Genomic DNA, 12,798 nt, shown 5'->3' on the forward strand with positions numbered 1-12,798 from the left:
TAAATCTATTTTTAGATAAATTCAGGTACACGAATACTTCGGTTCGGATCCGATTCGGTTCTCTAACTAACAATTTTGAATAATTCGAATATTTAATCAATTTATGTTCAGGTTTGGTACTATATTTACTGATTGGTATAGTTCTGTTCTTCGGATTCATTTTGCCAAACCCTTATAATTACATGAAAAACAAATATCATCATATTCTTTAAAATATACATCCGCGGAGGTGCAGAGATCAAAGTCTATAATCATTTATTTTAACAACAAGCCAAATAAATATGTTGATTGAAGAGCGAATAAAAAAACTAGAGAAATATATAGTTTATTAGAGACACTCTATGTGTCGAAATTATTATAAAGAAAATTTTATTAAAATAAATAAATTCAATAATTACAAACAAATAATATATTTCATAAAAGTGAAAATAATATCCGCGCTTTCGAAGCGCGGGTCAAAATCTAGTATATTTTTATTATCATTGCAATCACATCATGATATCTAAGTGATATTGTTGTTTTTTTTTCCGTCTAATATATTTTATTATATTATATTACAGGACTGGGCCCAACAAAACCCAGCCCAACCTGAAAAACAGAGAGGCCAACCATGCCGAATACAAAGCTTAAGCCCGATATGAAGGGCAAACTGATACAGGCCCAAAGCCCAAAACCGAGACCACTTGTCTCCACCAAAACCACGCGTCCAGATTTCTTCTCCAGTCCACCATGTGCTACAACCACCGCTCGCACGGGCCACGCGTCAGCCATTCACCTCGTCGTCATCCACAGGTCGGAATTTTCGCCGGAGAAAACGAAACGACTGATATTTCGCCGGAACTCGCCGTCGACAAATCACCGCACCCAACATCACCACCGGATCTCCTGTCAGCCGGAGAGCGTCATCGGTACTGTCCGAGATCTCAAACCGGCGCCTTCAGATTCATCTTCTTCCTCCCTTGGCTTCCTTCATCGGAGAGCTTCACCACACAGCGGGGATTTCATCCTGAAGCAGAGCCGCTACACCATCGGGATATATCATCCCCGAAACGACAAAACGAGAACCAAAGCCGGCGGTCAGAGCATAGAGAGCCTCTGTCCCCGGAGTCAAAGCCGACGGTGACAGCTGGAGAAGCCTCCCATCCCGGAGTCAAAACAAACCGAGAGTATATATCTCCCGTTTAACTACAAACAAACCGTAAAAAAAGAAAAACAGAAGGGGCAAGAACCGGACCGACGGTGGCTGTGGTAGCCCACCCTGTCGGCCGGAAAACACTAATCACGCCGGAGTTCTTCTTAGAGAGAAGACAGAGGAGTTAATTTTTTGTAAATATAGTTGTCGATGCGGGTTTTGGATGGGACGCGGACTTTAGAGCTAGCGCAAGGCGCAGTCCAGTACCCGATTGCAACGCTAAAGACAAAAATAGCCGTTGTATTGGCTGTTACAATGTCTCAAAATATCCACGTAGTTTCAAGACCATGGAAGAATGTAAAGCTGTGTGCAGGAGGAGGGGTTAACTTATCTCGGGATGTGCTGCAAATAGTACTGAATAAACGTTTTTTGTTAATCCATTTCATTTTATTAAGGCTATAACAGAAGTACAATAATACTCACTCTGTTTCTAAATAAGTGTCACTTTGACACTTTGCACAAAAATTAAGAAAATTATATAATAGACTAATATATCCTTATTTAATGTATGTTTAATTAAATAAAAATGATTTAAATAAAAAACTATTGGTTATTCAAAAGGGTAAAAACATATACAAAAATACGTTAGAATTGTAAAATGATACTTTTTGAAACAAAATAAAAATGCTAAAATGACACTTATTATAAAACAGAGGGAGTAGTACTAAATAAACGTTTTTTCTTAATGCATTTAAACCGTGATAAAATCACAAACCGTGATAAAGTCACATTTACGATGACAATTCAAGATATTATTCTTGATGATATTGAACAAGGGAGGGTTAGTTTAATCATATAGCCAAAGGATCATCATGTTCATGCGACTCTAAAGTGAAGCCACAAAGACGTTTATTTATCATTTTTGATGATTCTGGTATCTGGAACCTCGAGAAAATCCGACTAGCACCAATGACCGTCCAGCGGAGCATAGCCGGGGAGCCCGCCGAAGCATATTTATCATATTGCATATGAATATCAGGGATATATTGGTCATTTCAAGGTTCTCATATATGAAATCTTGAACTCTCAGAATTTCATAAATTATAACAGAATAACAAAATTCAGCATTTTATAAAACAAACACAACCAAAAAGAACATCACTTTCTTCTCTCTTTCAGGAAGCAACCAAAACTAAATTCACCTGAAAGATTACTTGTTTTTCCTCTTTCATTGGTGAAAATAATTCATCCTACCAGTTCACGGTTGGACCACGGAGATGATAAGTGATTCGTCTGTTTCAATTTATAACTAGATTTTGACCCGCGCTTAAAAATGGCGGATTTTTCATTTCAATTATTGACCCAAAATTGATTTACATGTTACCATTATTTTTGTTTCAAATCACAATAATTGAGTTGTTATGTTATTTCAAAATAAAAATAAATATAACAAATATTTTCAAGAGTAATTTGGAAGAATTTATAACTTTTTATTAGAGAACATATAATTTTAAATTTTTTTTAAAATCATGTTTGAGTTTTAAAAAATGTTTTCATATCCGACTCAGATCGGTGGTTGAACCGGTAGACATATACCTTATAGACAATCTGGTCCGTATTCAATGAAAAATTCATTAATTAAATGTCCATAGAAACCAGTAAAAACCCAAAAACTCGTTATTAACATGTGATTCGATACTAAAGATCCGTGAAAAATACAAAATATCTGATAATATTTTAAGATTTTTTTATTTATTTTATCATATAATTTTTAATATTACATAAACTTGTGATTTTTAAACTTTGATATTTTTATCATGTCGTCCAAATAAAAATAATAATAAAAAAATATTGATATGACAATATTAGTTTATTTTTGTTTCTAATAACCTATTATAATTTTTGTATTTTTTATTTTAGATTTTGAAATTTAATTTTATGATACATAGATTTAAGAAAATAATATTAGATGTAATTAGATTAATTTATTTGTATAATATGTAGGTCTAATATTTAAAGTTAAGATATCTATCTTATTAAAGTAGAAATACTTTTTAGAAATGTTTGGAAACAAGGATAGTAGTAGAAAAAATATAATGTTGTTTGGAAAGATAGATACCACTATATTAAATAAAAAAGGATGGGCTTATTATGAATCATATATTATTATAGCCCAAAGTACAATTAATATTTAGTCTTGGGTTTTGTATGATTGTTATTAATTTGTTAAGAAAAATTATTAGAATTATTTATAGTTTCATTTTAAGGGGGTTTTGAATAAATAAAGAACGTAATATAATCTCTATAATATATATTTTGTATTGTTGCATTCTGTTTTTGTATATTTTAAATACTTTTCTTAAAATTTCTTGATATATAATTTAATAAATACAATATAACTATATTGTGATCCATCTCATGAGTTATTCTGTATATTTAAGAATAATACATTATTATTAAGTTACAAAATTATTAAATTACAAAAATTATATATATTTGTAAAATTCTTACTACGATGCTTACGGTTCACAATATTTTACGGACTCTATTACACAACATAATAATGAAATATATAGTTTAAACAATAAACAAAAGTAGTGAAACTGAAGGCGTAAAATTTTAACTTTCTAAAGTTTGTATATACTAAGTATATACTGTAAAACATGCATCCGCACAGTTGTACGGGTCAAGATCTAGTTTATATTAAATAAAATTAATACTCCCTCCGTTTCATATTACTTGTCGTTCTAAGCTTATGCACACAGATTAAGAAAACATTTAATTTTACATATTTCGAAAATAAAAACACTATTACCAATACACCTAACCATATATCAACCAATTGAAAAATAGAATAGAGAATATTATCAATAAATTTTGCATTGAAAACCGAAAACGACACTTTTTTGAAACAGAAAATTTCCTCTAGAACGACAAATAATTCGAAACAGAGGGAGTATATCTTATAAGTATGTGTAAGTCTATTATTTATTGATCCATTTAAAATATAATATGTATGCCCAAAATCAAAAGACTCAAAAGCCATTAATGAATTTTATTAATTATTTGCAAAATAGAGATATTTTTAGAAAAATTGTAATTTTCGTTAAGGGTATAAAATGAGAATAAATGATATTGATACGTTTTGGAATAATAAGTCTAGAAAATGAATGACGTTTTAAATTGCAGTAACAAGTGGAAGCCTCATTGGTCCAGTGGTTTGACTAAGGGTTCAATTGCTCTACACCTGGAGGTCTGGGATTCAAACCCCAGAAAATATCAAATTATGCAGATTGTGGAGAAACATGTTACATGAGATCTTCAGTTTGGCACATGGCGTACCATCGAACATGAATCTCATAGGACGGCTCAGAGTGGTCCAGTCAAGCGTGTATTCTCACAGGATGGTAGAATTGTCGACTGTAGAATCGTCTTTGTAATATTCTCATCGTTGTAATAACATAATTAATCGATAATAATCAGACGTTCCAAAAGAAACTGCAGTAACAACTTTTAAACAACCAAAACATGCATGTGTTAAGAAATTTATATATCCAAATTTTAACCAGGTACCTAAGGATGTGCCCAAAAGGAACCTTAGAGGGGAAAGGAAATTCATTGTCTTTAGGTACGTGTTCTCGTCTTCTCACTTCTGGATGCGTTTGGTGGTTTCATCCAGAAGTCATTAGGTACGTGTTCTCGTCTTCTCACGTGCTTCGAAGACTGCGGTTACATCAGATAGGAGGAGAGTGGGACTCAGTTCCCTTTTAGAATTAACCATTACTACATTAGAGAGCGGGTATATTTTTTGTTTTTAATTTTTTATTTATGTTTTATTTGTAATCATATTTAATATATTAAAAAAATTATTAGTTAAAAGTTTTGATAATTATATTGAATTTGTGATGTTATATAACTATACACTTGTACACAATATTTTGAAACCGATCCGGATTCACGATTAAACCGGCAAACCCGTGGATCTGGTATGTAATTCGGTTTGAGTTTTAGGAAAAACATCATTGTTTAATAATCTGGTAAAACCCACGAAACCCGGTAAAACCCACGGAAACCCGGTAAAACCCATGGAAATCCGCTAAAACTCAAAACTCGGTTACCAGTTTAATCACTGGTTAAACCAATACGTAATTTTTAATTATTAATTTTTTGGATTTTTAATTATATTATTAGAATATGTTTGTATTCTAATTAGGAAATTAGATTTTTGGTTTTTATATAAAATATATATATATATATATATATGATCTTGTGGATTATGAATCTATTAACAAATCTAATTGTTGTGATTTGGTATTAGTTTATTTTTGTTATCAATTATCAATTATAATTTTATGTTTTACTTTTAGATTATTTTAGATTTAAAATTTAATTTATTATTTACAATAGACATTTAAATACTTAAAAGGTTATTAATATTTTGTAAAATTTAGTTCAAGCACATGAGCCTTTCATAGAAAACCTACCCGTATACATACATATCCACTTTCTATATTTTATAAAATAGGAGTAAGGAAAAAATACATAAATACAATATATTAGTCCATATCGTATATGTAGAAGGCGGTTATATTTTGATTCCTGAATATTTTTGGTTGTTAAATAAATACTATGATTTTGGAATTAGATATAAGATAATTAATAGGTGAAGTAAAAGAGTAAGGAAAATGAAACAAAAATATATATATTCGTACATTTATGTTGCAATATTTGTAGCCCTTAAAAATAGGAGTGGTTATGGAGGTTGACTATATATTAAGTTATGCAGTTTTCTTATTATTATTATACGGTTACTTTAGTTAGTTATATTTGGATGCCACTTTTTTAAATTGGACCTAACCCATATCAATTGGACATGTTGAAGAATTAATAGTATTGATATTTGTGTCTTTCTTAGTGAATATATTTTTGTTTTTCTTTGTAAGCATATTTGTGTTTTTCTTTATAATCATATTTGTGTAAATTTTTTTTAATTATTACTATTTTTTTATAATTGTATTGAATTAGTGATGATTCATAACTATACACTTGCGTAATAGTCATTTCACACGTAAATTTTGTAATTTGGTCATAAATATATAGAAACAAATTTTGTTTAAATACCAAAATAAAGTTATTTTGTTTATTAATCAAATAGTAATTAAATAAATGCAAATTATATGTTTTTCACTAAAGTTTGGTTTCATATATAATCATATAAATAATATTATTGCACATAATAGCACACATAATATTACAGAATACAGCTTTACTACTTTACTCCCACCGCTGACTCCTCTTATTGCTGGATAGTTAAATTAGAGTAATGGGCCTGATTTAATAGAATCAAGAGGGCCGAGATATAAAGGTGTTAGGGCGGTTAATATGCGAAGTGTAAAGTAGTTATTGTTTTGATTAACAATCACGGACAGTTATCAATAATTAACAATCACGGACGGGTATAAAATTTAAAAAGATGGACATAACTTACTATCAATTGGACATGTTGAAGAATTAATATAATAGATTTTAACACTTTTTCACAGTTTTTTTTTTGAAACTAACTTTTTCACAGTTATTGCATTCATTTATGGTTTTTCTTTTTTGCAAAAAAACCCATAACTCAAAATCAAACAAAAAAATTAACCAATGATTTTTGGTACTTTTATTTGTCATATTCACCTAAAAATTCGAATTATTCAAAAAATGCCATGTATATTAATAACATGCTCAATTATTTTTCAAACAACAAAAACTACGAATACAAATTATTTAAGAAACAAAGAGTATAAAGTTAAATTATAAGAAAGAGAAGAAGATCTAATTATAAAACCATATGTTTTGAAAATTACATGGATGTGGAAGAAAATCCTCAAGAGCAGAGAAAAAGCTAAGTAATTTTACTGTGTGGAAGTTCGAAATGGCAGGAAAACTGCGTTTTGGCATGAGAAGTGGTGTTCTTTGGGTTGCCTAATAGATATTTTGAGAGAAGGTAGTTGTATTGATATGGGTATCCCTTTGAATGCTACGGTAGCAGACAGTATGAAGCATAGAAGAAGGTCGCATCGAGTTCAACTTCTGAACAGGGTGGAAGTGGAAATTGAAAGAGTTAAAGAGAGTAGAGGAGTAGAAGAGGATGTATCTAAGTGGAAAAATAGTAAAGGCAAGTACAAGACCAAATTTTCTACAAAGGAAACTTGGCTGAGTATTAGAGAAGATCATCCTCTTTGCTACTGGTACAAAGCGGTTTGGTTCAAGCACGCGACTCCGAGGTACTCCTTTATTACTTGGGTTGCTATGAGAGGAAGGTTAGCAACAGGAGATAGAATGCTGGTATGGAGTGGGAACATTGATGCGACCTGTGTTCTATGTAAAAATCCTTTGGAGACTATACAACATTTATTCTTTGAATGTCCGTATTCTGCGCAAGTTTGGGAAGCGCTTATGAAGGGTGTGATGGTGGATCAGTATATGGGAGATTGGGAGACACTTATCAGGCTAATTGTTGATGATACTGGATGGAGTAAAGTGAAGGTGTTTGTCATGAGATATATGTTTCAGGCAACGATTTATATGATATGGAGAGAAAGGAATAGAAGAAGACATGGAGAGAAAGCAGTCCCAACAATGAGTATGGTGAGTCAATTGGATAAGAACATGCGAAATCAACTAACTGTGATCAGAAGTAGAGGAGACGAGAAGTTTGAAGGGGGGATGGCTTATTGGTTTGAAGCAAGATAAAATCAGTTTGAGTTTTCTTTTGATGTAGTTTATTTTCAAATCATTCAAAACAAAGTACACTTAGTTGTAAAAAGAGTTTTTTTTCTTTTGAATTAAATTTAACATTCAATTCAAAAAAAAGATACATGAGCAACTCAACTATAAATAAATAAATAAAAACAGAGAAATTCACAAAATGTAACCTCACACAACCCAGGGAGAACACAACAAGTTATATTCTGTAACACCAATGTGGTTGAAAATGAAGTAGATGCTGATATGTTTATGGAGTTTGTTTCAGTTGTTTAATGGAAACTTTGAAGTTGAGTTAAAAACAAAAAACAAAAAAAAAACATAACTTTTAACCTTTCCTCTTCCTGTGAAAAGAGTTTCTGGGAGAACTGAAAAAGAAGCACAGGTACAGAACTTTTAGAATATGAAACAGACCAAGCAAAACAAAAACATAACGTGTACTGTAAAGATCAACGAACTAATCAAAAATCATGATGGAGTAGTGAAGAAACTAAAGTAACTAACTCGAGCTCGAGGTTGTAAGAAGTGAGGAACTACTCCCTAAGATGTGAAGATTGTTTTGGCCTGAGGATGTGAAGCTCTCAGGTTTTGATACAAAGAGTATATGACACGGCGCCAAAACTAATACAAACGCAATCACTGGTTTGAATACGGATCATAACATGGCCTCTAACGCAAATACGAGATTTTGGCAACATCTCAAGAATGAGTTATCCATTCCTCAAAAACCAAATCTGTAAGTTTAAACAGTCTATAAAAACAGTAGATATATATATTATATATAGCCGCCAAAAACAAAGGATGTTCGGTCGATCATCTACAAAAAGATTTCAAGATTCTGTAATGGCAAGCAAGAAGCTGTTGTTGTTGTACGAGGAAATATCAATGAGCATTGAGATAGAGTGAGAGTTTTTTTAGAAGCCAGCCCATCCAGCAGGTTGAGCAGCTTTCTGATTATCCCTCATCTTTGTGTTCCCAAATCTTTGCTGTGAAGTGTTTCCAGATCTTTGTGTTGCAGACGCTGAAGACGTTGCAGCAGCTCTGAAGGACTCTGTCTCGAACCCCCATGGCTCAAAACCTTGGCTTGCTGGAGCAGGAGCTGAAGAAGCTGGTTTACTTTTTGTTCTCACAGACTGATTAAGGGTCTTTGATGCAGATTCCAACACGGGTTCACTAAAAGGTTGCCATGAGTTTGGATCCGAGCTTCCTGATGACCAATCAGACCTGTCTGTTTGCTGAAGATCCCAAACACTTCCTTCAACCCTATCTCTCTGTTTCAACAAGAAGAGTCATAATAATGTAAGAAAAAAACTGATGCAAAGCCTAAATGTTGTTGGTCTAACGCTTAGATTAGGTAATTACCGAAGGAGTTGAGGACACGGAACGCATCCCTGGAGAGGTTTGGTTTTGTGACAAGTCTCTGCTTGGTGAGGCTGACGCAGATTTAGAGGCAAGTGCTTGCTTGAGATCCTGCAACTCTTGCCTCTGCGATCTGCAGATAGCAGAAAGCTTTTCGAACTTAGCAGTAATCTCAGCCTTCTCTGACTTTGTATGCTTCAACTCATCCTTTAACCTCTCTATCTCAGCCTCCAGTGCATCTTCTTTTCCAGGTTTATTACCATTATCAAGCTTCGCCGTATCGAAGTCAGCAACAAACGAGTTAAAAGCATCGTCCTTAGACAATCTTGCCCTGTTACTGGCTGCTGCTGCAGCAGGACTTGTATCCTTACCTCGAGCCTCTCCTCTCACAGGACTAGGCTTTTTAGCTATGTTAGTATTGTTGTCTTCTGATACAAGAGAGGTTTGAGCATGCTGAGTCGCCCAAAAGGCACCAAGAGGGCCTCCTCCACTAGCTTGTTCTCCAGACGATGATGGTGGTGGAGGTGGTGGACTTCTACGAGGTGCTGGAGAAGATTTGCTTGATGGTTTTGATGATGAACCGTCAGTAGATTGCATTTCAGGTGGTCCATCAGGTAATGACTTCTGTAAATTAGCAGGAAGCTGCTCGTTGACACGAAACCAAACCTGTAGATACAAAATGTTATTAGCCACATTGCAAGTTGTTGCATCAAAATGACAACAAAAGTGTCATTATTATTATTATTTACCTGTGTAACATCTGGTCGTTCATCAGGTGAACCTTGAAGCATGTCTCTAATGAGATCCGTAACAGAGGAACTGTACTTAGGCGTTTCAGGTATACGGTAGTTCCCGTTTAAAACCTGAAGCTTTGATTCTCCATCAAACGCACTCTTGAAATAGCATATCCGATATAAAAGACATCCAAGAGCCTGGCAACAACCATTTGCAAAAGACATTAGTGTCCTCGACCTCATTGATTAATCTATCAATCAGGAGAAGCGTTTTCAAAATGGCATTTACCCATATATCGACCTTCTCACTTATAATCTCCCTTCGAAAGAGATCCCACATCTATTTTAACCAATAAAGACACATGAGAATATCAAAACATTGCTCCTTCCTTATAAATCTGTATTAAAAAAGCATTATCTAGTCAAAACCTCAGGAGCTCTATATGCTGGTGTTGTGTGTTTCCTTATATTGTCTTCTTCAATTCCCATCTCTTCTGCTCTTTCGAATACCTTGTGGTTTGTTGAAACGCTTCCGAAATCGCATAGCTTCCACTGTCCATCTGAGCTCAATAGAAGATTCTCAGCCTTCAAGTCTCTGAGACAACAACAACAGTAACATCTGAGCTCAACAGAAGATATCTAGTGAAGCTGCGTGTGTGTATATACCTGTGAGCGATGCGTGGGGACTGAGAATGCATCGCAAAGACAGCATTACACACATCTCTGAAGATCAAAAGAGCCTGTTTCTCTTCAAAGTAACCAGCACCTCTGCTCTCAAGCACTTCCACAAGAGACTTCCCGCAATACTCCATAGCCAAAAGAGCTTCCTTCTTGTTCCTCCCCGTATCCAAGACACCGTGCGCGTACAGCGCGACTACGTTCGGATGCCCCTTCAGAGATTTCAGAACAGAGATCTCTTTCATCACGAGCTCGAGCGACTCCTCGTCGTTGCATATCATGTGCTTCAAAGCGTACTGCTTAGACGCGTGGTTTGTGTCTTGAGCCAAGTAGACGCTGGAGAATCCTCCTTCAGCGATGACGCCTCTCACCTGGACTTTGAGGCTTCCTATCTCGAGGTAACGACCTTCGAGACCCGCGGGCTCTTTCTGAGCGAATGGTTTGAACTTCCACATGGTTGGTTATAGATCAGTGGAAGAGCAACAAGAATGGCTCTGCACAAACTTAATACATTTTTCAGACAACAAAAAAAAAGGCATAGATCAAGCACTACCCAACATGCTAAAACAACTTCTCAGATTAGAAACCAAACAAGTAGAACTAAAAGTGTGAGTCTTTTGCTCAATGTTCTAGATGGAGATATAAGGTGAAGCCCTAACCAGATCAGTACAGAACCTCATGAGCATCAAAAACTATAGGGGAATCAAAGCTCAAAATCTACTTCACAAGTGTACTCCTTTGAATCAGGATTCTGATTCAAACATCACACACACAACACTAACGAGTCCAACGATTAATCATCGGAAACAGAGTCTCTAGCTTTTCCGGGTGATCGAGATCTCGCCCTAGAAACAGAGAATCCAATTCCAGATTAGAGGATAAAGATCGTACCTTTGGGAGAAACCCAGATGCTGATGAGAAGAGTTTTATATTTTAACCCCAAAAAAAAAAATCGAAATCACTGTAGCTGCATTAAGATCTGCGTTCGCTTTTGCGTAGAAAGGAGGAAACTTTCACAAAGAACGATTTAGAGAGAGAGAGAGAGAGAGAGGGAGAGAGAGGGGGGGTGAGAGCGGTAAATCAGGGAACCTGAACGTGTACGTGACCATCCCATTATCCTTTTTTATTTTATTTTTATTTTCTCTTGATTGATTGTACTCATATTTTAAGCACTTTGTATTTTAATATATACGTATAAAGTTAGCATTATCTGCTTGATTTGAATTATATTTAGATGATTTTTGTCTGATGAGATGATGATGCACTTGTTGTTTTGCTCCAATTCCAGCCACGTTCTTATCATTATGTATAATATAAAATACCCAAGGTTTTGGTTAGGTCAACATGTTCAAAACAATGTTGTTTTAAGTGATGTTCGTTTGGTTGCCGCAGGTCCGGCGTCTCCGTCTGCGGCAATGATTTTCGCAGCAAACTTGTTCGTTTTATTGACGCCGGTACGTGCGTCTGCGTCTGCGTCTAAACGCCAGAACCTGCGTCAGACGCCCAAAAATCCCGCGGCTGCGACTAATAACCAGCGTCTATTTAACCTATTTACTATTTTACCTTTAACCTAATTCGCTAATTACAAAAATACCTAAGCTATTTTTGACGCAGACGCCTTATCTTCTCCATTGACGCCACTGCCTTTTCTTCTCCATCTCTCTCGAATCTCGCAGACGGGCTTGGACAGATGATCTTGAAACATTGGGATGGGGCCCCCACTTTGTGGGGCCCCCAATTTACAAAAAGTATTTTTTACAAAAATGAAATTTCCATGTATAGAGATACATATATAATGCAAATTTATTTAAAGTAAATAGGAAGCAAACTATATTTTATTATGCATAAATTTAATAGAAAACAATAGGTTTAAGGTTATTATGATTTAAAATGAACTAGATTTTGACCCGCGCTTCGAAAGCGCGGGTATTATTTTTTACTTTTATGAAATATATTATTTGTTTGTAATTATTGAACATATTTATTTTAGTAAAATTTTTTTTATAATAAATTTGACACACATAGTGTCTCTGGTAAACTATGTGTTTCTCTGACTTTGTTTTATTCCCTCTCCAATCAACATATCGAAGCGCGTATATTATTTTTTACTTTTATGAAATATATTATTTGTTTGTAATTATTGAA

General features: G+C 34.3%; 3 protein-coding genes across 4 annotated transcripts in view; 2 read left to right on the plus strand and 1 right to left on the minus strand.

The window, feature by feature from the left end:
* The first annotated feature begins 7,135 nt into the window (after positions 1-7,135).
* On the plus strand, positions 7,136-7,870 carry LOC108845394 (uncharacterized). The gene has a single exon (XM_018618613.1). The coding sequence runs from the start codon at positions 7,136-7,138 to the stop codon at positions 7,868-7,870; it is 735 nt and encodes a 244-aa protein (XP_018474115.1).
* Positions 7,871-8,579: 709 nt separating this feature from the next.
* LOC108847751 (uncharacterized) lies at positions 8,580-11,764 on the minus strand. Of its 2 annotated transcripts, none has more exons than XM_018621079.2 (7): positions 11,545-11,764; positions 10,642-11,147; positions 10,405-10,570; positions 10,265-10,315; positions 9,991-10,173; positions 9,245-9,907; positions 8,580-9,153 (listed from the first exon to the last, which is right to left on the minus strand). In XM_018621079.2, the coding sequence occupies exons 2-7, from the start codon at positions 11,106-11,108 to the stop codon at positions 8,797-8,799; spliced, it is 1,887 nt and encodes a 628-aa protein (XP_018476581.2). In that variant the 5' UTR covers positions 11,109-11,147; positions 11,545-11,764; the 3' UTR covers positions 8,580-8,796. The 2 variants fall into 2 exon arrangements, with proteins under 2 accessions (XP_018476581.2, XP_018476582.2); XM_018621080.2 differs by having other exon boundaries at positions 10,642-11,156.
* A 304-nt stretch (positions 11,765-12,068) lies between these two features.
* The window catches only part of LOC130510058 (exopolygalacturonase-like), a 1,393-nt gene continuing 663 nt past the window's right edge, over positions 12,069-12,798 (plus strand). The window contains exon 1 of the mRNA XM_057006406.1: positions 12,069-12,088. Coding sequence (XP_056862386.1) covers positions 12,069-12,088 — 20 coding nt within the window. The remainder of the gene's footprint in view (positions 12,089-12,798) is intronic.

This window comes from Raphanus sativus, chromosome 3 (genome assembly GCF_000801105.2).
Source record: "Raphanus sativus cultivar WK10039 chromosome 3, ASM80110v3, whole genome shotgun sequence".
Lineage (NCBI taxonomy): Eukaryota > Viridiplantae > Streptophyta > Magnoliopsida > Brassicales > Brassicaceae > Raphanus > Raphanus sativus.